This window comes from Aedes albopictus, chromosome 1 (genome assembly GCF_035046485.1).
Source record: "Aedes albopictus strain Foshan chromosome 1, AalbF5, whole genome shotgun sequence".
NCBI classification, from domain to species: domain Eukaryota; kingdom Metazoa; phylum Arthropoda; class Insecta; order Diptera; family Culicidae; genus Aedes; species Aedes albopictus.
This window is the reverse complement of record NC_085136.1, coordinates 172,461,651-172,486,181: the sequence shown is the minus strand read 5'-3', so window position 1 is coordinate 172,486,181 and position 24,531 is coordinate 172,461,651. Positions and strand designations below refer to the sequence as shown.

Here is a 24,531-nt window from a genome sequence, read left to right as displayed (position 1 = left end):
CGAATGATTTATTCGGCGAAACATATGTGGAGCGAAAACTTCGACCCACCGGGCCAGGAGACGGGACAGATGCGACGGGAACGAAGCTTGGACGGGACATCTGCTTCTTTTTCTTCTTTTCTTCACTCTCTTTGATATGACTTTTCCTGGTAGGACAACCCTTGAAGTTAGATGTGTGATTCTGGCTACAGTTTGCGCACCGGATTTTCGAACGATCACCGTTTGGTGTGCGGGGCGGCAAATCGCAATCCTTTGTGAGATGCAGTTCCCCACACTTGACACACTTTGCTTCCATATTACAGTTGCGCATTCCATGCCCAAACTTTTGACACCGAAAGCACTGAATAACATCACCAATTTTCCTTGAAAAGTAGCGCCAACTCACAATAACACTAAAAAGGACCTTTATTTTCTGTAAATCCTTCAATTTCATTGCACCCTTGGGAAACTTCAGCAAGTACAAAGCAGAATCTTCTGCTTCCGAATAGTGCAGAAGCTTCACTTCTGCTGGACAGACGTTCTCAAGGTTCAATTCTTCTTGCACTTCCTTCACATCGAATAATGGGAGGCCAGATAGTACAATCCGCATAGGGATTTCATCGCTTGTGCCGTGTGTGTAAAATGTTACATTTTTCGATTTGAGAGCAGCAACCACTGCGGTGAATTTTGCCTTCTCCTTAACTTGCACTCGGATCTCACCTTTAATCATTTTCAGTGTGTAGTTTTTGTCCCCTCCTTCCAGGGAGGACATGAGTTTGTTTATGTCCTTAACCGTGTAGTTTTGCACGAAAATTGGAGGACAGTGAACTTTGAGAACCAGTTGCTGGGTAACCACATCTTGGGAATCAACAATAACATCATAATTCGCCATCAGAGTATCGTATGGGTTGTCGGTCGGGATGTTGGGAACTGCATCCAGCGCATTGTTCGTATTACTACAACCAGCTACCGGTGTGACTGAGAGCCTATCACCGGTAGAATCTTGGCGTTGGTCGTTGCTTCCATTAGGTGGATTGTGACGATGGCTATGCTGAGCATTAGCAATCAACAGGTCATTGTTGATCATGGAATCAATCTCTGTTTGGGTTGAGGTTATGCGCACTTTACTTTTATCGTAGTTTTTGCGAATCATTATGGTAAACAGAGGCCCATTGGGACCGCGTTCCGAATTCGCGACGGTAGACGACTCGCTCGGGGTACGTTTCCCCAGAATTACCGATTTTTCGGACACAATTTCGAGTTTGTTTGACCGGAAAAACAGTGTAAGAAACAAAACGCTCTAGCCTTGTTGACGTTTTCGCATGAACTGATAATACATTTAATATTCGGCTAAACGAATATTCGGCAAAATCGAAAATAAACTGATATTCGGCCGGCCGAATATTCGGTACATCACTACCTCAGAGTGCCTCGGTGTGCTACACAGCGTATAAGACGGTGTGCTTGGCACCTCTTGGCACAATGTTCCAACCACCTAGCCCCTTGGGCGTTTCTTATCCGCTCCAATACTACGGCAGGTGCCCATCTCCAGGAATTGTTCGAGTGCACCTTGCCGTACACCAGATCACCTTTCCCGAATGACCGTGCAGCTTGATGATCGTCCGACGGCTGAACTGTTGTTGGCGGACAAAGCAAGTCCAGGCTGGTCCGTATTTTGCGCCCGAACATGACTTCGGACGGGGATTTGCCTTCGGGTGCTGACGGATTCGGTGACGAACGGTATGTCATCAGGAAGGTGTCCAGTGCTTCTTGGATAGCTCCTCTCCCCTCTCGGATTTTCTTGATCGCTCGCTTGAATGTGTCCACGAAACGTTCTGCCTGCCCGTTGGACTGCGGGTGAAACGGTGCGGTGATCACGTGATTGATCCCGCTCTCCAGACAAAACTGCGCAAACTCGGCGCTGGTGAACTGCGTGCCGTTGTCGCTGAGTAGCGTTTCTGGCATGCCGAGGCGAGCGAACAGACTCCGTAGGATTCCGATGGTAGTTGAGGCTGTGATCGACTTGGTCCGGATGATTTCCACCCACTTGGAATGCGAATCGATGCTGTGCAGGAAGTCCCAACTAACAATCACCAGCCGCAAACAAGGATGCATGCTGAATTGTTGCTTTATAATAGTAATTATAGCTGAACTAAAATTATGCTGTACACATTACTGTACAAATGCTATTTCAATTGAAAAAGTAGTCAATGTTCAACTTTTCATATTTGTATTAACAATGATAATTTAAAACACTATTAAAACGTTCAATAAGATTTTTATTCGACTCGCAGTAATTCCTTTACAACATAGTTTAACAAGACTTTTTTCTGCTTCTTGTTAAGTTCATGTACAAATTAGCACATGTATCTGTAAAATGTGTTTTTCAGAAGTCAAATAAGCGCTTTCGTTTCATCATACTTCGACTCAGAGTACATGATGAAAAACACATGGTTTTTACTGAACAACAGCTGAAATTATCTGTTGTTCAGTCGTTATTCATAATGTTGTGCTAATTCACCATTGCTGAATAGGAGTTAAAGTCTGATCATTATTAAACCACGAGAAGAAAATGGTTTTATTTGAGCGCAGCAATTCATCATCTCTATGATGGCGCAATTAGGAAGGCATGCGGCTGGCAATCGACGGGTCTCGAGTTCGAATCTGGATTGAGGTAAATTTGTGTGTAGTTATTATTTCACAATAATTGTTCACAGCATTAAGTTCCAATCATAAACTCTCATGAAAATTGAAAATTTTTGCATTTTTTTTATTTTTAATCATTTTTGCTCGAGTTGAATAACAGCTTTACTTATTTATTTCATTTCGTCAACCGACGTAGACTAGTACATTATACATATACATATTTTTTCTTATTTCTTATTAATATAATTATGAAATACATTGAAAAATATATTTAAAAAAATTTAGTAGTGTTTTGTTTTTTAAGTGTTCCTATTTCTAATGGTACGAAAATATGTTTTCAAATTTTGCCTAGACATGGTAAAGTCAATCGCTTCGCAATGTTTATTATAAGCAACCATCATACGATTTATAGGCCCAAATTTGGCGTAGTTTGTTCGGTGGTGGTTACTTGCGAAAATATTCCGACTTCTTAATTGCCGAGTAAATATATAAAAATTTAGTTTTGATAAGATTTCAGGCGAGTCTATACGATGCGAAACGATATCGTTTACGAATGAAATCATTGCGATTTCACGCCGCTCTTGCAGAGTTTGTATGTCAATAAGCATGCAACATGCTTTGTAAGACGGAAGTGGAAATGATGTCCAGCCTAATTTACGAAGAGCAAACAGTAGAAATTGTTTTTGCACTGATTCTAATCTTTCTTCGTGCGTGGTTGAAAAGGGAGACCATACAGTGCTGCAATATTCTAAAATAGATCTAACATAGGCAATATAAAGTGTTTTAATTGTATATTAGACCTGTTCACTTTTTTTGACCTACCCGTGTCACATCAAATTATCAATCCACATGCAAAAACAAGGCTTCAGTCCAAAATTGAGCCAAATTGATAAAGGTTTAGAGGTGTATCAAATCGATTTTGTGTTTTTTCGAGCATTTTCACGAAAATGTACTTCAATATCCAGAAAATTGCACCAAAAAGGTACCTAAAATACCGTTAAAATATAGTTAGAACAATACTCTACAACTTTGCCGAAGACACTACGGTGTTTAAATTGCGTATTTCAAAGTTATTCAACAATTTTCGTTAAAAAATCACCAAAAAATACAATATTTTTACGATTTTTCATGTGAAAGTCATGTAATTTTACATTGTTTTAGGTGACTAATTTTATGAGCTATTGCTCCTATGTGTTACGAACATTTCGGCCATACACCATTTTAGTGTAGAAATTCGTTTTCATTGACTAATTATCAAAAGTTTGTCACGTTGATACTAAAAATTGTACAGAGTTGCCAGCATAAAATAAAACAAAGTTACCCATGATTTAAACGTCATTACATTTCTTTGTCTCATCTGCATCAGTTTAAATTTAGTGCAGTTGGTTGAGCATGAGATTGTGGATTCTAAGATTCAAGGTTCGAGTCCTGGAATAGCATTTTTTTGCGTCTCGATCCTGCTATAAGTTTTTTTTTGTCTTTATTATAGAGACTTTCAGCCTGGGGCTGGTTCGTCTTTTTCCTGCTATAAGTTGATGAAACTACGCACTACATCTCATTGCAATTTGGCATCATAGCATTGTTTCGGAACCGTAGAGTGCATAGTAAGAATGAAGTTTCCCTTCATCGTGTAGTTGTGCTGATTTGTGGGTAGATAGATAACAAGTAAGCTCCACCCACAGTTGTCTGTAAAATGTTGCATCCAGAAGCAGTTCCATCATCGTATTGAATTGTTTTATCTAAATTGATCATTATCAAACAGATGCTCAATATTTCGCCCAGCTGATATCGTCAACACGATTTATTGTCAACAAGTATAAACTAAATATCTAGCTAGTCCTCGAATGGGCTTAATTGGCAGGTCCCGATCATTATTCTTTGGGAGATTGCGTGTGAGTCATGGTAGATTCATCATCCTAACTGCTACAAAGAAAGAAAAAAAAATTATCATGTATTTGAGGCTTGAACCTGGGACCTTCTGATCCGCAAGCTCGAGCCTTACCATCTGCACCATTTCTGATACTTGAATCAAAAGACATTAGAATACGATGGCATGACGTCTTAATCATGGGTAACTTTGTTTTAATTCGTGCTGGTAACTCTGTGCGATTTTTAGTATCAACGTGACATACTTTTGATAATTAGTCAATGAAAACGAATTCCAACACAAAAACGATGTATGGACGAAATGTTCGTTACACAAAGGAGTAATTGCTAATTAATTTAGTCACGTAAAACAATGTAAAATTACATGACTTTTATATGTAAAATCGTAAAAATATCGTGTTTTTTCGTGATTTTTTAACTAAAATTGTTGAATAACTTCGAAATACGCAATTTAAACACCGTAGTGTCTTCGGCAAAGTTGTAGAGTATTGTTCTAACTATATCTTAACGGTATCTCCGGCATCTTATCGGAGCAATTTTGTGAATTTCTGAGTAAATTTCTGAGAAAACGGCTAAAAAAACACAAAATTGATTTGATACACCTTTAAATCTTCATCAATTTGGCTCAATTTTGGACTGAAGACTTGGTTTTACATGTGGATTGATAATTTGATGTGTCACGGAGAATCGGAGAAAAAAAGTTTCAAAGTGAACAGCTCTATTGTATATGGCTCATGAAAGTTATAGCAGAAGCGCTTAATGAACCCTTGCATACTATTAGCCCTGTGAATGATTGTGTTGTAGTGGTCAACGAATGTAAGTTTAGAATCTAAGATTACTCCTAAATCCCTAACCCTTTCGCATTTTTCCACATTCTTATTTCCTAATGCAATTGAGACATTCGGTGTTGTTCTTTTTCTGCTAAATGATATTAAATTGCATTTTTTAACATTCAGTTCTAATAGGCTTTTGTTGCACCATGTGTAGAATATTTCTATTTCATTGCGGAATACATTGATGTCTTCATCATTTCTTATTTCCAAAAAGAGCTTCAAGTCGGCATAAATTAACACTTTTAGTTTCTTGAGAATGAAGGAAATGTCGTTTACATAAATGATAAAAAGAAGAGGTCCCAAATGAGAACCTTGTGGTACACCGGAAGTGACTTGAATTGGTTTTGATTTGTATCCATCAAATTTAATTATTTGTTGGCGGTCAGTCAGATATGATTCAAGCCATTTCAGGTGACCTGGTTCAATTCCAATTTTGTGCAATTTGAAAAGCAGCATTGGTATGTCGATGCGATCAAATGCCTTACTAAAGCCCGTATAAAAAGCTTCCACGTGGTTTCCATTATCCATTGCATTCAATATATAGTCAACAAATTGAAGCAAGTTTGTTGAAGTTGATCGGCCTTTAAAAAAGCCGTGCTGCATGTTAGTTATTCTGTTTTTGATTTGTAGAAATAACTTTTTGTTGACAATTGCCTCAAATAGTTTTGGAATGCAGGAGATAATGGCTATTCCGCGATAATTACGTACGTCTGATTTACGACCAGATTTAAAAATAGGCACTAAAAAGAGCTTTTCCATATTTTTGGGAAGTTTGCAGTATCGAGTGATATTTTAAAAAGCCAAAATAAAGGAGCAGTGAGCTCCTTAGCTAAAGTTTTCAGAAATATTGGAGGAATTTTGTCAGGACCATGTCCCTTTTAGAGGCGTCCAAGTTCAAAAGTGCACGGAGACAAATTTCGATCGTTTGAAATAAAAATATTCATGTTTATTCGGTAAACTGATAAAATATTTAAAACTAAAATATTAATTTTTAAAACTAACTCAATTACCTATTGATTTCTGCAATACCCATTGAAGAGCCCCCCGTTCCGCCGTCGAGAACATAAACAAAACTCTCAAGTTCTAGCTGCAGCACCAAACAAGGTTTCCTCCTGCAAAAAAAGTCAAGTTTCACCAAATGTTTCCACGAAATCCCATTGATTTCGGGAGCGTATGTTATCTACATGATGTTGGCATTGAAAGTGCCACGCGGCTGATGGGTTTTCCTAGAGAAGGAAATGACTTTGTAAATTTAATTGGAAAACCAATATTTCCGTAGGGCCGACCTGCCACGAAAAAAACAAATAGTTTTACATTTGTTTCTAACATAACCTGTCAGAAGGTGCATTTTTGTTTCAAAAATGGCTTGAATTTGCTTCAAATGTGACATTCGATTTGCTCCAAACAGTTTTATTTTTGTTGCCAGAACAAATTGACAATTTATTTCAGTTTACCTGAAATATTTTTGATTTTACCCTGCGTGTGCTTCAAAAATTTCATTTGGTTGAATATGATTCACACCAATATTCCTAATAAAATCAGGGTAGAAAGCAAAGTAATCGCGGTCACGATCTTCTTCCAAAAAAGTTGTATAGATTTCCTGGAAAAATTCAACAAATAGATTACAATTTTTTTCCGGGGTGTCCCCAACTTTTTCGTCAAGATGCATTACGGATGAAAATTGTCAGATTTTAATTTGGTTTTTACGTAATTAAAGAAGTTCTTTGGGCAGGACTTTATTTCGAGTTCAGTTTTCGTATTATATTCTTCAAATGCATTATTAATTTCAAAATTTAATTGGTCGCATAGGTTCAAATATTTAGCTAAATTTTCATCAGTTTTATATTTTTCACGCAGAAAAAAGCATGGTAAAATCAAAAATATTTCAGGTAAGCTCAAATAAATTGTCAATTTGTTCTGGCAACAAAAATAAAACTGTTTGGAGCAAATCGAATGTCACATTTGAAGCAAATTCAAGCCATTTTTGAAACAAAAATGCATCTTCTGACAGGTTATGTTAGAAACAAATGTAAAACTATTTGTGTTTTTCGTGGCAGGTCGGCCCTACGGAAATATTGGTTGTCGGCGTCGGTAATGTAGTGGTAAGCGTGGTTGCCTCTCACCCCAGTCGGTCGGGGTTCAATTCCCGTCGACGCCGATGGGATTTTCTGAGACATAAAATCCGTGATCACGTCTTCCCTCGGATAGGAAGTAAAGCCGTAGGTCCCGGCCCATGTGTTGATGGATTCGATATGTAGGGTCCTCAGGTGTGGTGGCTGTCTCCCTGGGGCGTCGGAATTTAAGGCTTAGCTCCTAGACCCAGCCGACGTAAAAACACAACTGGCGCCGAACGGTGCTAGTTGGCCAGAAAAAAGAAGAAGAAGAAATATTGGTTTTCCAATTAAATTTACAAAGTCATTTCCTTCTCTAGGAAAACCCATCAGCCGCGTGGCACTTTCAATGCCAACATCATGTAGATAACATACGCTCCCGAAATCAATGGGATTTCGTGGAAACTTTGGTGAAACTTGACTTTTTTTGCAGGAGGAAATCTTGTTTGGTGCTGCAGCTAGAACTTGAGAGTTTTGTTTATGTTCTCGACGGCGGAACGGGGGGCTCTTCAATGGGTATTGCAGAAATCAATAGGTAATTGAGTTAGTTTTAAAAATTAATATTTTAGTTTTAAATATTTTATCAGTTTACCGAATAAACATGAATATTTTTATTTCAAACGATCGAAATTTGTCTCCGTGCAAACGATCGAAATTTGTCTCCGTGCAAAATGTGGTGCACACACGATACCAGATTAAATCAAACGAGATGAATTCATACATAATATAGACATATATTCTTTTCAGGATCCGTAATCTGTATTTCAACAAAACATGAAGCGGTAGTCATTCCTTCATCCAACGGCTCTACAACGACATGTGAGTATATTTTTGTCTTTCTTGGTTAACAATGCAATGTTGTACGGGAAGGATTTGGATTAGGTTAAAAAAAGGTGATCCATGGGAAGCGAGTAGAGTGTGATGTCTGTTTTTCTGTGATTAGAGTATACATTGCATATTGTGCCTTGCAATATAAATCCGCGAAACGCGTTTATCTTCTTCTTTTCCATCAAGTTGTCAAAATATGAGCGCACCACTATGAGCGACCTGATGGTCAGAAATTTTGCATGCGGCGCTTATATCAAATCCACATGAGGCTGCGGCGATATGGCCGCGAGGAGATGCACGCGATACATACGCAATGTGGAAAATGGAGAAGATACCGCCGCAGCATCCTGTAGCATCACCAAATAACATCCCGATTAAATATTAAACACAAAGCCGACGAGGTGATGCGTGTGCGTATTATAGTGAAACAATGTCGCGATAAATGTTATTACGATTTCTGGCCACCTGAGTTGCCATTGTGCCAACTGTTGTTTTGATATGAACGGCCTGAAGGCTGCTGCGATGTTGCTGGGTGGGTGACAGTATCTGTTCGATTTTGACATTGCGTCTGTATCGCGGGTATCTCTTAGCGGCCATATCGCCGCCGCCCAATGTGGATTTATTATGAGCGCCGCAATAACTGCATATTTGTAACATTGGCGTTTGTTGTTTCCATTCAGTAAATTAAGCGAATATTATCTCCTGGGCACCCATTAAAAACATTACCCCCGGCGAAGACTGGCGCTTGAGCCTAGCTATTTAGCACTGTAGTTGCAGAAAATGCCAATGCAGAACCCGTAGCATCCAGGAAGGTAAGCCCAGCTTCATGGGTTAGTGGGTTGGTGTCAGGCCCTGCGAGCCAGCCGTAAAAAGACAAGCATCGAAAAATCAACAAGAAAAGAATGTGAACCGATACCAATGGCGACAATCACAGTGACGAGAAGGGACTTGCAATTGGAAGCTGGATACGTGGAAATGCAGATCTCTCAACTTTATCAGGGGTACCCGCATACTCGCCGATATACTGTAGGACCGCGGGTTCGGAATCGTAGCGCTGCAGGAGGTGTGTTGGACAGGATCTATGGTGCGAATGTTTAGAAGTAATCATACCATCTACCAGAGCTTCTGCAACACGCGTGAGCTGGGAACAGCTTTTATAGTGATGGGCGACAGGCAGAGGCGCGTGTTCGGTTGGTGGCCGATCGACGAAAGAATGTGCAGGTTGAGGATCAACGACCGATTCTTTTACATCAGCATAATAAACGTGCACAGCCACTCCATTCCGGAAGCCCTGATGATGACAAAGACGCATTTTACGCGCAGCTCTAACGCGAATACGACGGCTGTCCAAGTCACGACGTCAAGGGTTCATTCACAAATATCATAACGCCAAAATTTGCCGATTTTGATACCCACCCACCCCTACGTAACACTGTTTATATAGGAAGAAAAAAAAATAGTTCGGGCTGTAACACCACGAATGACACCCACTCCCCCCCTCGAGCGTTATGACATTTGTGAATAAGTCCCAAGATCATAATAGGAGACCAGGTAGGCCAGGAGGAGAAATACAGATCAAAGATTGTTGGGAGGACTAGGTACTCTATCCCACTACGAACGCAGCCGAAACATCCTTCGGGGCTCTCCGCTGACAGCCGTCAGCTTGTGACAGATGTCATCGAGTTTCGGTGTGCATCGTTTTACGTTGACAACCGTCATCATAATTGCGATCGCCGGCTCGCGTGCATACACGTTTTAGAAGTACATGTTTGTTTTATACAATAAAGTTATATTAAATTGGTGGGGTGTGGTGTCAATAGACAGTCGGGCAATATCACCAACACCATTGTGCAGATCCTTCGTAATCAGCAAGCACTCATGGGGCAAATTACGCAGCAGCTGGCAGCCACCTAATCCGCCATCAAAAGTTTGTCCCGCGGTGAAGTGGTACTCGATTCGCTTTCCAGTAAGGAATTCGTGTACAATTAAGAAAGCGGTAATACCTTCGATGTCTGGTTCTCCTACACTCAGCGAAAAAAACTAGCGAAATTCATCAAAATACCTTATGAAAAATTTGCTACAACTAATTCTTATGGATGCCATAAGAATACCTTATGAAAATAGATCGTGCTTGCTATGACAAATTTCATAAGATAGACTTATGAAAAGAACAAAAAAATCTTAAAATGATACAGACTGGATTCGATCCATGAACGTCGGGATCACCGAGCCCGTGTTTTATCCACACGGCTACCGACGCTTGAGAATACCATGTTGCTAAACATGAATAAAAGCCAAGCTGTGAGACGATTTTACGTCATAGCGTGACCTTATGAAATTCATCCGAATCATTATGAATTATTTAAAGGCCGTTTCATAAGTTTGGCCTTATGGAAATCTTAAGGTTATTTGGCTGAGTCGTTCTCCCGCTACAGTGATCTGTTTCACCGTGACGCTCTCTCTCTCTCTCTCTCTCTCTCTCTCTCTCTCTCTCTCTCTCTCTCTCTCTCTCTCTCTCTCTCTCTCTCTCTCTCTCTCTCTCTCTCTCTCTCTCTCTCTCTCTCTCTCTCTCTCTCTCTCTCTCTCTCTCTCTCTCTCTCTCTCTCTCTCTCTCTCTCTCTCTCTCTCTCTCTCCCTCTCTCTCTCTCTCTCTCTCTCTCTCTCTCTCTCTCTCTCTCTCTCTCTCTCTCTCTCTCTCTCTCTCTCTCTCTCTCTCTCTCTCTCTCTCTCTCTCTCTCTCTCTCTCTCTCTCTCTCTCTCTCTCTCTCTCTCTCTCTCTCTCTCCCTCCTCTCTCCTCTCTCCTCTCTCTCTCTCTCTCCTCTCTCTCCTCTCTCCTCTCTCCTCTCCCCTCTCTCTCTCTCTCTCTAATTGAAAAAAAAAACACTTTGAAATATACTAAAATAATCTTTGTTCCACGGCCTAAGCGTTTTTTCCATTCATTCAATCCTGAGTATTAGCTTCAAAGCGCTTTTGTTGTTGTTTTTAAATCTAGCTTTCGAAAGCGAGTCGATCGGTCAAGTCACTTAGAAACTAGGGTCTGGGACCATTTGGGCAGCAGCACCTATTTTGGGCACTTGCTGCTATAACTCAGTCATTTTCAAATCGATTGATTTGAATTTTTGAACATAGCTAGATACTGCGCCTTCCTGATCGTGTTTCAAAAATCAAATCAATCGGTTCAAAATTGACTGAGTTATAGCAGCAAGTGCCCAAAATAGGTGCTCCTGCCCAAATGGTCCCAGACCCTATGTACTTAAAAACATTGTCGAAATATTTCACCCTGTGTCCTGGGATCTTACAAGCGACATCTTGCCCCCACATACAATTTATTTTTAATCTTTATTTTTCAATTTCAGCTAACCCATCCAGCACAAAGCAACAGCCAGTTACAGTATGTTCTAAGGAAGAAATAGAGCAGAAACGTCAGGAGGCACTTAAACGTCAAGCTTGTCGTTTGAAACGTCTTATGCAAGGAAATCATTCACAGCACGCTGTCAAGTTCACTAAATCCAGAAAGTGATGGTGATGTGAATCCTAGATTATGTTTTATTACTGTTGAAGTTATTTACTTTTAAACATCGGACTGAATAGAGATCCTTTAAGCCATAACAGATCGGTTGTTTCAAAAAAATATTTTTTTTTTACGAACAAAAACCTGGTTCCCGACTTCTAAGGCCATCTAGGGTTATCTAAGGCCAGATTCGCAGAAAAACACTAGAAATCCTCTACATAGAGATGTGCGGAAGTTACATATGTCGATTCGGCAACGCTGTTCGTTTTGTTTACATCGACAGCCAACACTTGCTCCAATGTTAGATGTTCAAACTTTGTGCGTTACTTCGTTGTGGTTCAAGTTGTTTTGTTTACATTTTCTAATTATGGTAAAATATTTTTTTTCGAAATTTTGAAAAAAATAGCGAAGCAATCGAAGAAAATCTGAAATTTATTGCAAAGTGTTATGCTAATCATATCGGCAGAAGTGAAGCAAGAAGCAGCAATGATTTTTTTTTTCGAGAAGTGCAGCAACAAAAGTTTCGTAATACGCATGAGCTTTTGAAAGCAGAATTAATTAAATTTTATCTTTTTATTAAACTTACATATTGTTACCGATAAAAAGTAATCGGAACAATAAACATCCATGTTGGCTATTAATGTTTTTTTTCTTTAAATGTAGTCTTGTTTGCTTCTTTTCAATACATAAATCTAGAAACAACACTCTGCGAGTAGTTTACCTAAATAAAAATGCTAGAATTGTTAAAATAAAACCAAATATACTATATTAATAATATAACTCACTTTCAGCTATTTCTGGCGACCCTTTATCCTGTGCTTGTGGCGCCGCTTGTGACGAACGTGGCAACTATTACACTCTAAAAACGTATGCCCTTCAGAAATACACACGCTGTCAACATTAATGAACTAGGGATGTCAATAATCTCTTCAGTTATCGATAAATAGTATCAAAATGTTTAGGGTTCCAATAAATAAATCATATTCTTTGCGTAATAGTTTTTGCACACAATATACTTTCAGTCAAAATGAATCAACAAGTATCCCCACCGACTAAACCGACGTGCCACTCGATTCCGAGACTTGACCGAAAACATTACACGGTAAATTCAAATTGCAGTGATCGCTAGTGTCAAATTGAAAGTGACGTTTAGCCCGTCATGACATTTATACAGCCGGCGTCGCGACGTCTTGATCAAACGCTGTGTAAACAAAAACACGTGATGGCCAGTATTGTCAATCTGTAGCTACGCGTTGCCTCAGAATGGAGCATTACGGCAATTACGGCATACTTAAGAATTTTGGGAAGCAATTAAGGATGTTATATTATTGTGCATCCCAGCTTAATCACTCAGATGGTGATGATCTCAACCAGCCGTTGTTTATCGCGAAAAGATTGCGCCCCGTTTGATTTGTATACGGCGGCTGATTATCCATGACAGCTCCCACCCGGCGGCTGCAAAAACAGTTTTAGCCAAGGTGCACACCGTGTGTAAATCATACGTGCGCGGTCTGGCGCGATCTGATGCTGCGCGTTTCGAACGCAACTTGTTGAGAATCTAAGATAAGCGCGACAATAAATGTCCCAGCGTGAAAATAAATTCAAACATTGGTGGCTGTTACCATCTGCACATTATATTCCCATCGGATTGTGCAAGCGTCGCGACGATGATGCTGCTCCTGCTGCCGTTTTAGTGACGCTGACTGGGCTGACTACTATTTCAACCTTTATTTGAAAAAATAAAATCTCCCAGAAGTCAATACTTATATGAATTAGGCTTAATAATAAATTGTGCTTTTGGAAAATTAAGATATGAAATTGTGTTCTGATGTGGCTGCAGTATGATGAAGGCATGACCGACGACGACGGCGACGCCGGGGAATACAACCAAACACTCTACGTTTAATCCAATCAAAGTATGAAATTCTGTAAGATTATTGAGTCTTTTACGCTCCTAAAAAGTTTTGTTTTGAACATAGTTCGTGAATCTATCTTTTCTTAGTTTATCATGAGAAATTTTAGTAATTATTATGAAATAAACAGCTTTATCCAATGTTTGAAAAATTTGTTCATTCCAGCACACCTATGGGTGGCATTATTTAAGAGTGTTCGAAATATTTCGGCCAAAATCCAACCAAAATCAACAGATGGCGCTAGTTTTCAACGGTTTTTATTTTAAAATTTTGGACGAAAATTTCATGAACCTTTGCACTAGCTGGCATGTCGGTTCGTCGGTGGTATCCCCATTAGCTATAGCAATTTGACCAAAATATTTCACTTATCGGTACTTCCAAAACAAATATGCTCCTGGAAAAAATGATAATTGCGAAACGTCAAATTGCGTATGTTCCATCACTGATATATTGTCGCGCTTATCTTAGATTCTCAGCAAGCTGCGTTCGAAACGCGCAGCCACAGATAGCGCCAGACCGCGCACGTATGATTTGTACACGGTGTGCACCTTGGCTAAAACTGTTTTGCAGCCGCCGTGTACAAATCAAACGGGCGCAATCTTATGGCGGCTGACTCAGATCAGCAGGATCTGAGTGATTAAGCTAGGATGCCCAATACGACAGTTACAAAATATAAACTAAATATTTGCTTTGTCCAATATCATAATTTTGTTTGTGCAAATTGAATCTTGTACATCCCTAAATATGATTGACGACCATAACAAAAGGAAATGTCATGGAGACACAGTTAAACATATTTAGCAAATATGTGGTTTAATTTAAGGTTGATTGCCACGTTTGACGCTAGATGGTGCTGTAAGCTGTTCGCCAATTCAATGTATGGGGAACGAGGAAGTGAATCATATTGTTTATATAATATATTTGATAAAACCCTAATTTGAAGCACCGTTAGTACTAAAAAGCGATGGGGAACTTCGCTACCAATATGGGATATTTGGACACCGCTACACCACTGGATCCGGGAGAGAGGAAGATGAAAGGAAGGAGAGAGAAGGAAACGAAAGGAAAGGAAAGGAGAATAATTCTTTAATTATTAAAGGGATCTGTGGGCAGGGTTGCCACATTTAAATCTGTATATTTTTCTTAAAAAATCTGTATATCTGTATTTTGCAGCAAAAAATCTGTATTTTAAATCTGTATCATCAATTATTGAGATAGAGGCAAAAATATCCAGGGTGGCCACCCAGTCGAGAATTTCGGGAAAACCGGGAAAAGCTCGGGAATTTGAAATCATCGGGAAAAAGTCGGGAAAACCTCGGGAATTGTTGATAGCCACCGGGAATTTCTAACACAGACACTCGGACAACTTTCCTAAAATTTATACAGTCTCCATAAGCAAAAGTACGAGATTCTTAGGGATATGCAATCAAAAACTGTTGAACTAAATAAGATAATACTGGCGTAAAAACCATATTCTTGGACATTAACATCTTGTCTTTCGAGTAATGACAATTAAAGTGAATCATAGTGATGTTACCTAACATCACATTTTGAACAATTTCAAAGATATTCTAGAGAACTTTCTGATGGAAAGACTGGTTGAGACAAATATCAATATTTATAAATTCATATGACACTTCTGAATTTCAGAATGTACATGTTCCAGAAAGCATCAAGCATCGTATTAAAAGTTTATAAAACAAAAAAAAAATATATAACTTAATTCTAAAAAAAAGTCCTGGTACAATCTCTAAGAGAGTACTTGTGCCTTTGAGCGAAAAGTCCTTGAGAAATTCGGGTAGGATGGTGATAAAATTTTTGATTAATTTCTAAGAAATTCTTCATGTAATGTCAGAGGAAATTCAAATAAAAAATAGTGAAAATCTGGATGAGTAACTCTGCTGAATACATTCTTATAATTTAAAAATAATGAGTGAAAAATATTTGGAAGAATATATGAAGGAATTTTTAGTATCTGGTGGCATTCCCAAAAAAAAAGGCCTAAATAGTGTAGATCATAAAAGTATTCCTAATATTTTGTTTAAAAAATTCTGTCGTTTTTCATGAAGTTCATTGTTGTATTCTTTTGTTGAACTGGTGAAAAAAAGTTCGACGAAAACCGGAGTGAATTGTCGGAAAAATTCCTTTTTGTGTGAAGCTTTAGCATAAATTCCCGGTGAAACTTCTGGTTCAGGAAATTCTAGAGAATTTAGAGAATTCGTAGTTTCTACTTAAACTTCCAATTGAAATTCTCGCGGGAGTTCCAATGAGTATTCAAAAGCATTTGCAGCAATATAGTTGTATGATTGATGGAAGAATTCCCGAACAATCTGCCTCTAAATTTTGATGAAAATACGTTCTCAAAAACAAGTTTTTCAGGAATTCTTGGATAAATTACTGACATATCTAAAAATATAAGACTTTTATATTGCAATCGCTGATGAAATAACTCAATGCTAGACGATTATCAGACAAAATCTAAGATTTCTTTAACCTCTTAAATTTCTCCTAAAATTTACGATTTCAGCCTAAAAAACCTGCCTGACTTTCTGCAGTAGCCATTTACGCTACCATGAAGTACACTGATTTCACCATAAGATTTTCCTGAAAATTGTTTCCAAAATTCTCTCATGAGTAATCTTTCCAGATATTCCGCCAAAAGTTCATCTAGAATGTTTTTTCTGGGTATTCTGTTTCCCAAAAGTACTTACCATGAATTTTTGGAAGAGACTTTGAATGTTACTAAGAAATCCACCTATTATTAGATTCGTACAACAAATCCTACAATCATAGTGTTTTCTCTAGGAATTTCGACCCCCTATGATTATCCTCTTTATTTTTGTTTTCTTAAATAACTGCGTAATTAGTACTAGATGTCATCTATAAATTTAACGATTTTTTTATGAAGATGTCGTAACTTCAATGCCCATCATTAGATACGAGACAATCTGATGAAACAACACATGACTTAGCTAAATATTTAGTAAATTAGCTATAAACTTATTTTAAGGGTCATATGAACACAATGTTAAATCCAAGGATTTGAAAACATTCAACATTATTTATCTTAAATGTTTCTTAGTAGGTTACGTTTAATTTTCCCTGTAAATCATTATATTTCAGAATCGGGAAATTTTTTAAAAAGCTACCGGGAAAACCGGGAAAAACTCGGGAATTTTATTTGCCGCTCTGAGTGGCCACCCTGAATATCAATAGATAAACAAAGAAAATCAAAGTAACTATAACTACAACTGGGATTGCCTAGCTAAATTTGTTATTTAGAGCAATAACAAAAACCTATATTTTTATTTCGGTTCAAAAATCTGTATAAATCTGTATTATTTTTCAGAAAATCTGTAAACATATCTGTAAAATCTGTATAATTTCTTAGTTTTCAAAAAATCTGTAATTCTGTATATACAGATTCTGTATCGAAAATATCAGTAAAAATCTGTAAAATACAGATTAATCTGTATATGTGGCAACCCTGTCTGTGGGGCTTTGGATTTGGAGCTAAGGATAGTAGAGTTTGGACCAGAAAGCGAACCACAAGTTGAAGTTCCAAGTGGCAAGTGTAGCGGATAGTGTTTTTTTGGATACTTTTGAAGCCAGGAGGTGCCCGGACCAGTGTCTACCACAGTACGACAGTATCAGTGCCATATAAAGTGCGCGTAGTGCCTGAAAGGAGGACCCACACGTTATCAAGGCTACGGCTCATCACTAAAATCGCTCCAGCTAGTTGACCGGATTAGGAGCGGTTTCACTATGTTGGGGAAGACCGGCGATATATAGTCCCCCTTCGCACTGCGCACATCTCGCCAGCCTACAACAGTCTATTTTACGAAACGACAACAGTGTTGATATTGATATTAACACTCACGGGCTTGGGCGCAACCTCCTGTCAAATTTTCATTCATGAAATGAGCGATCAGCTGATCCGAAACGTCTCGTAAAATGGCTCACTGCCCGCTTCACCACTCGCCCGCTAAAGCCAACATCGCAACGCCCGCCAAAGCCACCGTCGCAACGCCCATTCGACGCAACGTGAGCATCACCGAACCTACTGCAGGGTTCACAAGGTACGTTCCTTCCTCTCTTACCCACCTTCTTCTAAAGGGCCCCAACGTCGACGACCAGCGCTGCAACGATTCCCATCTCTTTCTTGAAACCCGAATAAAAAGTAGAAATCTAATCTCTCTTCTCTTGCAATTTTAAAACGAAAGAGTCTATGGATGTGGCCCTGTTCCGCACCCTTAAATGAAACAACACAGCACACGAGTAACTTTCACGCAGCGACCGAAAAGACAAAAGAAATTTCACGCAGATTTGTGTAACACCGGATCAGCACATTTTTTGTGTTGATCCAGTGTTACACAAATCTGCGTGAAAATTCTTTTGTCTTTTCGGTCGCTGCGTGAAAGTTACTCGTTACGCTGTGTACATTGAGTTCTGCGTGCGATAATGAGTTAGTCTGCTTCGGTGATCGGTAAGTGCAGGAGGGTTGCGAGTCCTCCCGAGGTCGGTGGCCGACCCTGAGAAGTATAAGAGGTAAGCTAGCCGGTCCGTGATGTGTCAACGTCAAAAAGGACACTTTCAATTGGCGATCCTCGTAAAATAAAATATTCCAATCTTTCATTGGAATATTTTTTTTCCAACCTCGGGAAGACTCGAGAACAATAGTCATTTTTCTCGATTAAGATGGCGGCTTTTATGTTACATGCATGACTTTGGTAAGTTGAATGACTGTTAGAACTTTGTCTTCATTATCGTTGCCGGTTGAGAGTAGAATAAAAAAGTTCTTCTGGAAATCGTTGCCTAATGAAACACTTCACGGAAGCTGCGTTGTGGGACGAAAAAAGGGAATTCATCGTCATTGATCGTGTGACCACGTATCCGTCTCCATTTTGAGTATCATTCTATCTAATAGTTTAGAAGAACCACACACGTGTACTGGCAGGAACAATGGCGAGTGAAATCAGATTCACGGTCGAAAATATAGCCAAACAGTGCTTAGGAATTCGCGTAGACTGTTTAGATGAGGATGAGCTTGATCAGGAGCTGTTTATGCGTAATATCTACCTATCGGGTGAGCAGAGCATGAGCCGACGTCGGCGTGCATTACGTGAAGCATTGAAGCAAGAAAAAGAACAGGGTGTTACTGTGAAAAATCTTACTAATTCCTTTGAAAATGAGATCTCTATTTGTGAAGCCAAGCTAAGGAAATTGGAAACGTCATTGTTGACTGCACATCGGGTTGCACCGAAGTGTAAATCTTCGTTGCTACACCTAGCCCACCGGTTGCTAGTGTTAATTCAAAATTCCGGCGGTGACTATCAAATCAATGCTCTTGATCTATTACAAAAGGTCATCCTGTATCTCAATCAGTTTTATGGGGAAGATGATTCAATTTCATCTTCCGATGAAAATCAGTTTGGATAAGAGGGTAGGAATCGTAGATATCAGCCGAATAGCGAGCAAAACACACAAGACGGCGCTAGGGGGCTTTCGCCAACGCCAGCCGAAGGAGTTGGTCTGAACCAGCCCACGAATTCATTAAACGATGTTAGGCAAACCCAGGTCCTACAAATTGAACTGCAAAACTTTTTCAAACGTTTGGGGTTAACAGAAACTTCAGTGTCTGATTTGGATTCGGTAAGACAAGTGCTTTACGGATTCGAAGATGAACTTAAAAACCTCCGCAAATGCCAAAATATTTCAGAAGGGAACTCTTCACAACGAACCTCAAATAATTCGGAACATACCATCGTCTCGGAGGTTTATCAAGTTCCGTTGGAAGTGACTGCACAGAATATCTTTAACTCATCGATCGTTTCAGTGCCGGTACCTACTACCTGTACGGGTACGATCCCAAAACCAACACAAGCTTCGTCGAACCTTCAAACAACTACGTTGTACTCAAGGCCCATCCCTTCTGCTGCGATTGCCTCGTCAACGATGCTATACTCTGATCCATCTCTTTTGAATTTTACTCCCTCGGCCATGGCAGGCCGATCAGAAATTACCGCGGATAGCACAACTACTTTCGGCTATCACCCATACCAAACCGCGATGACACAGTACACTTCCAGGAAGGATTTTCCAGGTCATATCAATTCAGGAGCATTTCGGACTCTCCCAATGGTATCTACATCGGGTTTATCCGAGTTCCCCTCGTATTCAAGTTCAAATACCAATACTTGGATGCCTACAAGTGTTGGAACGGTTCCTCCGACCACGATGACTTATTCGGCACCGTTTCCTAGCTCGAATTTACTGGGCTGTCGATCTACCGCTACACAAAGAACTCTCTCTGTATCTTAGTGGAACATCGACAAATATTCGGGAACTGATCAAGGGATGAAGCTTAATGAATTTTTGGCTTTGGTTAACCAACTGTCGCTCTCCGAGAGAGTCTCGACAGAAGAGCTTTTCGACTCAGCCTTCCATTTATTCACGGGCCCCGCAGCCAGCTGGTATATGTCAATGCGCTCAAGCGGTCGGTTTCTGAACTGGAACCATTTAGTTCATGAACTTCGGAAGACGTTTGTTCATCCGGAGCTCGATACATTAATCCGTTCTCGTATCTATCAGAGACGTCAACAACGGAACGAGACATTTCAAGAGTATTATTTTGAGATGGATAAAATGTTTCGCTCGATGATATCTCCCATGAATGACCACGAACAATTGGATGTCCTGAGACGAAATCTCAGGGCAGATTATAAGAAGGCATTGCTGTGGAAGCCAGTATGTGACATCCATCAGTTTATTGAAGCAGGACATCTTATCGATGCCTCTAATTTCTCGATGTATCAAAAGGTCTTCGGTTCTGAGAAAACCGTAAACCTCGTGTCGCAAAATAATCCACACCTACAAACTCAGAATCAAACCTCACGGCAACCACGGCACACGAGTTCTGTCAAGTGGAAATCAAAAAAATCTGGTCCGGCTCCCGTTAGTCCCGAAAAGTCCAACGGGCATAGAGAAAATACTCAGAGCAAATCCATGACTCAGCCAAAAACTTCTATTTCTCCCAATCCGCAAACAGGCCCATCCAAACCGCGGAGAACGCTAGATTATCTCCTAAATTGCCGTCAGCCGGATCATCAAATTGATCAATGCCGATCAATAAAGGGGTTGATATGTTTCATTTGCGGTTTTAAGGGATTTGATTCACAAAACTGTCCGTTTTGTAGAAAAAACGGGTTACAGACGGCCGAAAGTCGCCGGTCGTCGGAGAAGTCCGCCTAAATTGCCCCTCCCTGAAATCATGTACAGATTCGCGGGAGGCATACAATGATGATTATCAAAATATAGATCTCTCAGAAGTTCTTCAAATAACCTTGCCCGATGTAGATGACAATAGGCCCTATGCGTGGATTAAGATTAACGATATAGAAATCAAAGGACTATTAGACTCAGGAAGCAACCGAACATTGATTAGTTACCACCTCTTCCTTAAAATGTCTGATATTAGGCTAGAAACACTGGCCGAACGAATTGAACTACGATCCGCGGATGGAGGGCTACTCTCTATCGTAGGAGAAGTTCATATTTCCGTCGATTTCAATGAAAAAGTAAGGTTAATACCGGCTCTAGTCGTCAAAAATCTGTCAGTGTTAGGCATGACCTTCTGGACATGTTTCAATATTTATCCCCAGATAGGTGATATGGAACAAAATTACTCATGTGTGTTGAGGTAGTAAGTCAATTCGATACGTAACGTGGAATCGGTCACCTTCCAGTTTATCCAGTTTCCAATTTATAATAGTTATAATGCAATTTCCTAAAACGAAACGATATATTTAGGAAATTTCTACAGTTTCGCACATGCGTCGTCATAGTCGAACGATAATAAGTGACAATGAGCTGATAGCTATAGAATTCATTATTGACGTTTACAGTCCCGGCCCTAATAGCGATTCACATCCTAGCAAAGGGTACGTTTAGTGGAGCTCCCGCTATGAATGAATAGCTTGCATAAACAGGATGCTCACCCAAAAAAAAAAAAATGCCTCGAACGAAAAACTTTAAGAGTTTATGGTTTAGAGAATACAGAAATGTAATTTGAATGGCAATCGTGCCTTCAAAAATAAATTCAACGCCTAGCTTGACAGTAGTTTGTTTTTGTCACTGGCTTAGTACTTAAGAGTTAGTTAGGTTTAGGATTAGATTAGCGTGTGAATGAGTGTGAGTGTGTGCCAGTGGTGGAAAGCATCATGCGCTTGACGTGTTTTTTGGTTCGCATCAAACACAATCTTTGCTCACGCGCTCGCGAACCCAAAAAGAGAGAACGGTTCACGATTTCCCGGATCGACGAACCAACACAAAACAAATGTCTAACGAGCAGAATCGCAGTTGGTTCTTCAGAAGGATCACAATGTAGAACACTTGGTTTGTTGCCATTGTTTGTACACTTAAAGGTAATTAGTTGGGTGTTTTTTGATTATACTGGTCAGGTACCATTCCAATAAATGATATCGACGAAAAAGTTTACCAAAATTTGATTTACTTACCGAAATATCGGCCGCGAACCTCTAAAATAAAAAAAGCATCGCGGTTGCAAAAGATGCGATGCACTCGTTGGCGTTCGTGTCGTACGATCGTGAGCCATAGATGTATGAACACCATCGCACAGCAAAGATTTGCGATGCGATGGCATTTTTTTGTAGCACGTAAGCACACGTTCGCGATCAATTTCCACCACTGGTGTGTGCACGGTATGAATCAAAAGGGGCGCGCCCAATAGGAATGTGTGTGGAATGAATGAAAAGATGAGAGTTTGATGGATATGTTCTTGAGATAAAAGGAAGAAGCGTATAGTATAGGGCGAGGAATGTCCGAGTATTCTCCCCGACAAAACTGAAATGAACTTAGTAGGGAAGATGACGATTCTCAGTATGGGGGCTTAACTACTACTCTCAACAGGGATTGGGTATACTTTAAATGTCCAGTCATTCAACCCACACGAAGGTCAAAGGGTTTCACTGATTGCCAGATTCTGTTCGAGGGGATTGACGAAAAATTGCACGAACAATTTTTCTTCTCATGCGAGGAGGTAATTGTTACCGATAAAAAGTAATCGGAACAATAAACATCCATGTTGGCTATTAATAATGTTTTTTTTTCTTTAAATGTAGTCTTGTTTGCTTCTTTTCAATACATAAAACTAGAAACAACACTCTGCGAGTAGTTTACCTAAATAAAAATGCTAGAATTGTTAAAATAAAACCCTAATTTGAAGCACCGTTAGTACTAAAAAGCGATGGGGAACTTCGTTACCAATATGGGATATTTGGACACCGCAACACCACTGGATCCGGGAGAGAGGAAGATGAAAGGAATGAGAGAGAAGGAAAGGAAAGGAAAGGAGAATTAAAGGGATCTGTGGGGCTTTGGATTTGGAGCTAAGAATAGTAGAGTTTGGACCAGAAAGCGAACCACAAGTTGAAGTTCCAAGTGGCAAGTGTAGCGGATAGTGTTTTTTTTGGATACTTTTGAAGCCAGGAGGTGACCGGACCAGTGTCTACCACAGTACGACAGTATCAGTGCCATATAAAGTGCGCGTAGTGCCTGAAAGGAGGACCCACACGTTATCAAGGCTACGGCTCATCACTAAAATCGCTCCAGCTAGTTGACCGGATTAGGAGCGGTTTCACTATGTCGGGGAAGACCGGCGATATATAGTCCCCCTTCGCACTGCGCACATCTCGCCAGCCTACAACTGCCCGCTTCACCACTCGCCCGCTAAAGCCAACGTCGCAACGCCCGCCAAAGCCACCGTCGCAACGCCCATTCGACGCCACGTGAGCATCACCGAACCTACTGCAGGGTTCACAAGGTACGTTCCTTCCTCTCTTACCCACCTTCTTCTAAAGGGCCCCAACGTCGACGACCAGCGCTGCAACGATTCCCATCTCTTTCTTGAAACCCGAATAAAAAGTAGAAATCTGATCTCTCTTCTCTTGCAATTTTAAAACGAAAGAGTCTATGGATGTGGCCCTGTTCCGATATTGAGTTAGTCTGCTTCGGTGATCGGTAAGTGCAGGAGGGTTGCGAGTCCTCCCGAGGTCGGTGGCCGACCCTGAGAAATATAAGAGGTAAGCTAGCCGGTCCGTGATGTGTCAACGTCAAAAAGGACACTTTCAATATACCGCCAATTTCTCGATATTAAAAATAAATAATTATAATTTATTTAGTGAGGACTGCAATACCGTTCAAACGACGCCTCCGCAGATCTCTATAATGTAGGATTACTAAAAAACACCATCTATTTAATGTCTGTTAAGCAGTGTTAGTAAAAACTCATGCATGTGTTGACTCGTGATTTTACTCATTCGGGGCCGTTCATAAACCACGTTGACTTTTTGGGGGGATTGGGGGGGGTGTCTGGTCAAATTCTACGCTCCATACAAATTTCAAATTTTTTGTATGGAAAAAAGTCTACGAGGGGGGAGGGGGGCTCTGAAATGACCAAATTTTGGTCTACGTGGTTTATGAACAGTCCCTTCCTTAATTTTTTGGTAGTCTAATTATTTACAGCGAAGTTTTTATGATTGTATGACGGAACAAGACCAAAAGATTTCGGCGCTTGACTCGTGAGAGCGAGATTTTGCATGAAAATCTCGCGCGTGAGAAAATGATTCAGAATCGCGCCCGAGTTTGCTCACGCCAGGGTGCGGTTCATGAGTGAGCTTTGAGTGTGAGTTTACCAACACTGCTGTTAAGTCAATTTGTAATGTTTTTGCATTTTATGTTAGTTCAATCTAAGTAAAATCAGATACAAATCAACTAATGCAGAACTAGTCATCAAAGTATGATT

General features: G+C 40.0%; 1 protein-coding gene across 2 annotated transcripts in view; it reads left to right on the top strand.

The window, feature by feature from the left end:
• LOC109407133 (uncharacterized) overlaps positions 1-11,896 on the top strand; it is a 39,161-nt gene extending 27,265 nt beyond the window's left edge. Inside the window, exons 3-4 of one of the 2 annotated variants that reach the window (XR_009996274.1) lie at positions 7,890-7,991; positions 8,204-8,264. Coding sequence is in view for 1 of the 2 variants with exons in the window: in XM_062845843.1 (XP_062701827.1) it covers positions 8,204-8,275; positions 11,642-11,805 (236 nt within the window). In the remaining variant the exon portion in view is untranslated. Of the gene's footprint in view, positions 1-7,889; positions 7,992-8,203; positions 8,276-11,641 lie in introns of those variants that run through there. The other variant, XM_062845843.1, reaches the window with a different exon arrangement.
• The last annotated feature ends 12,635 nt before the right edge of the window (positions 11,897-24,531 follow it).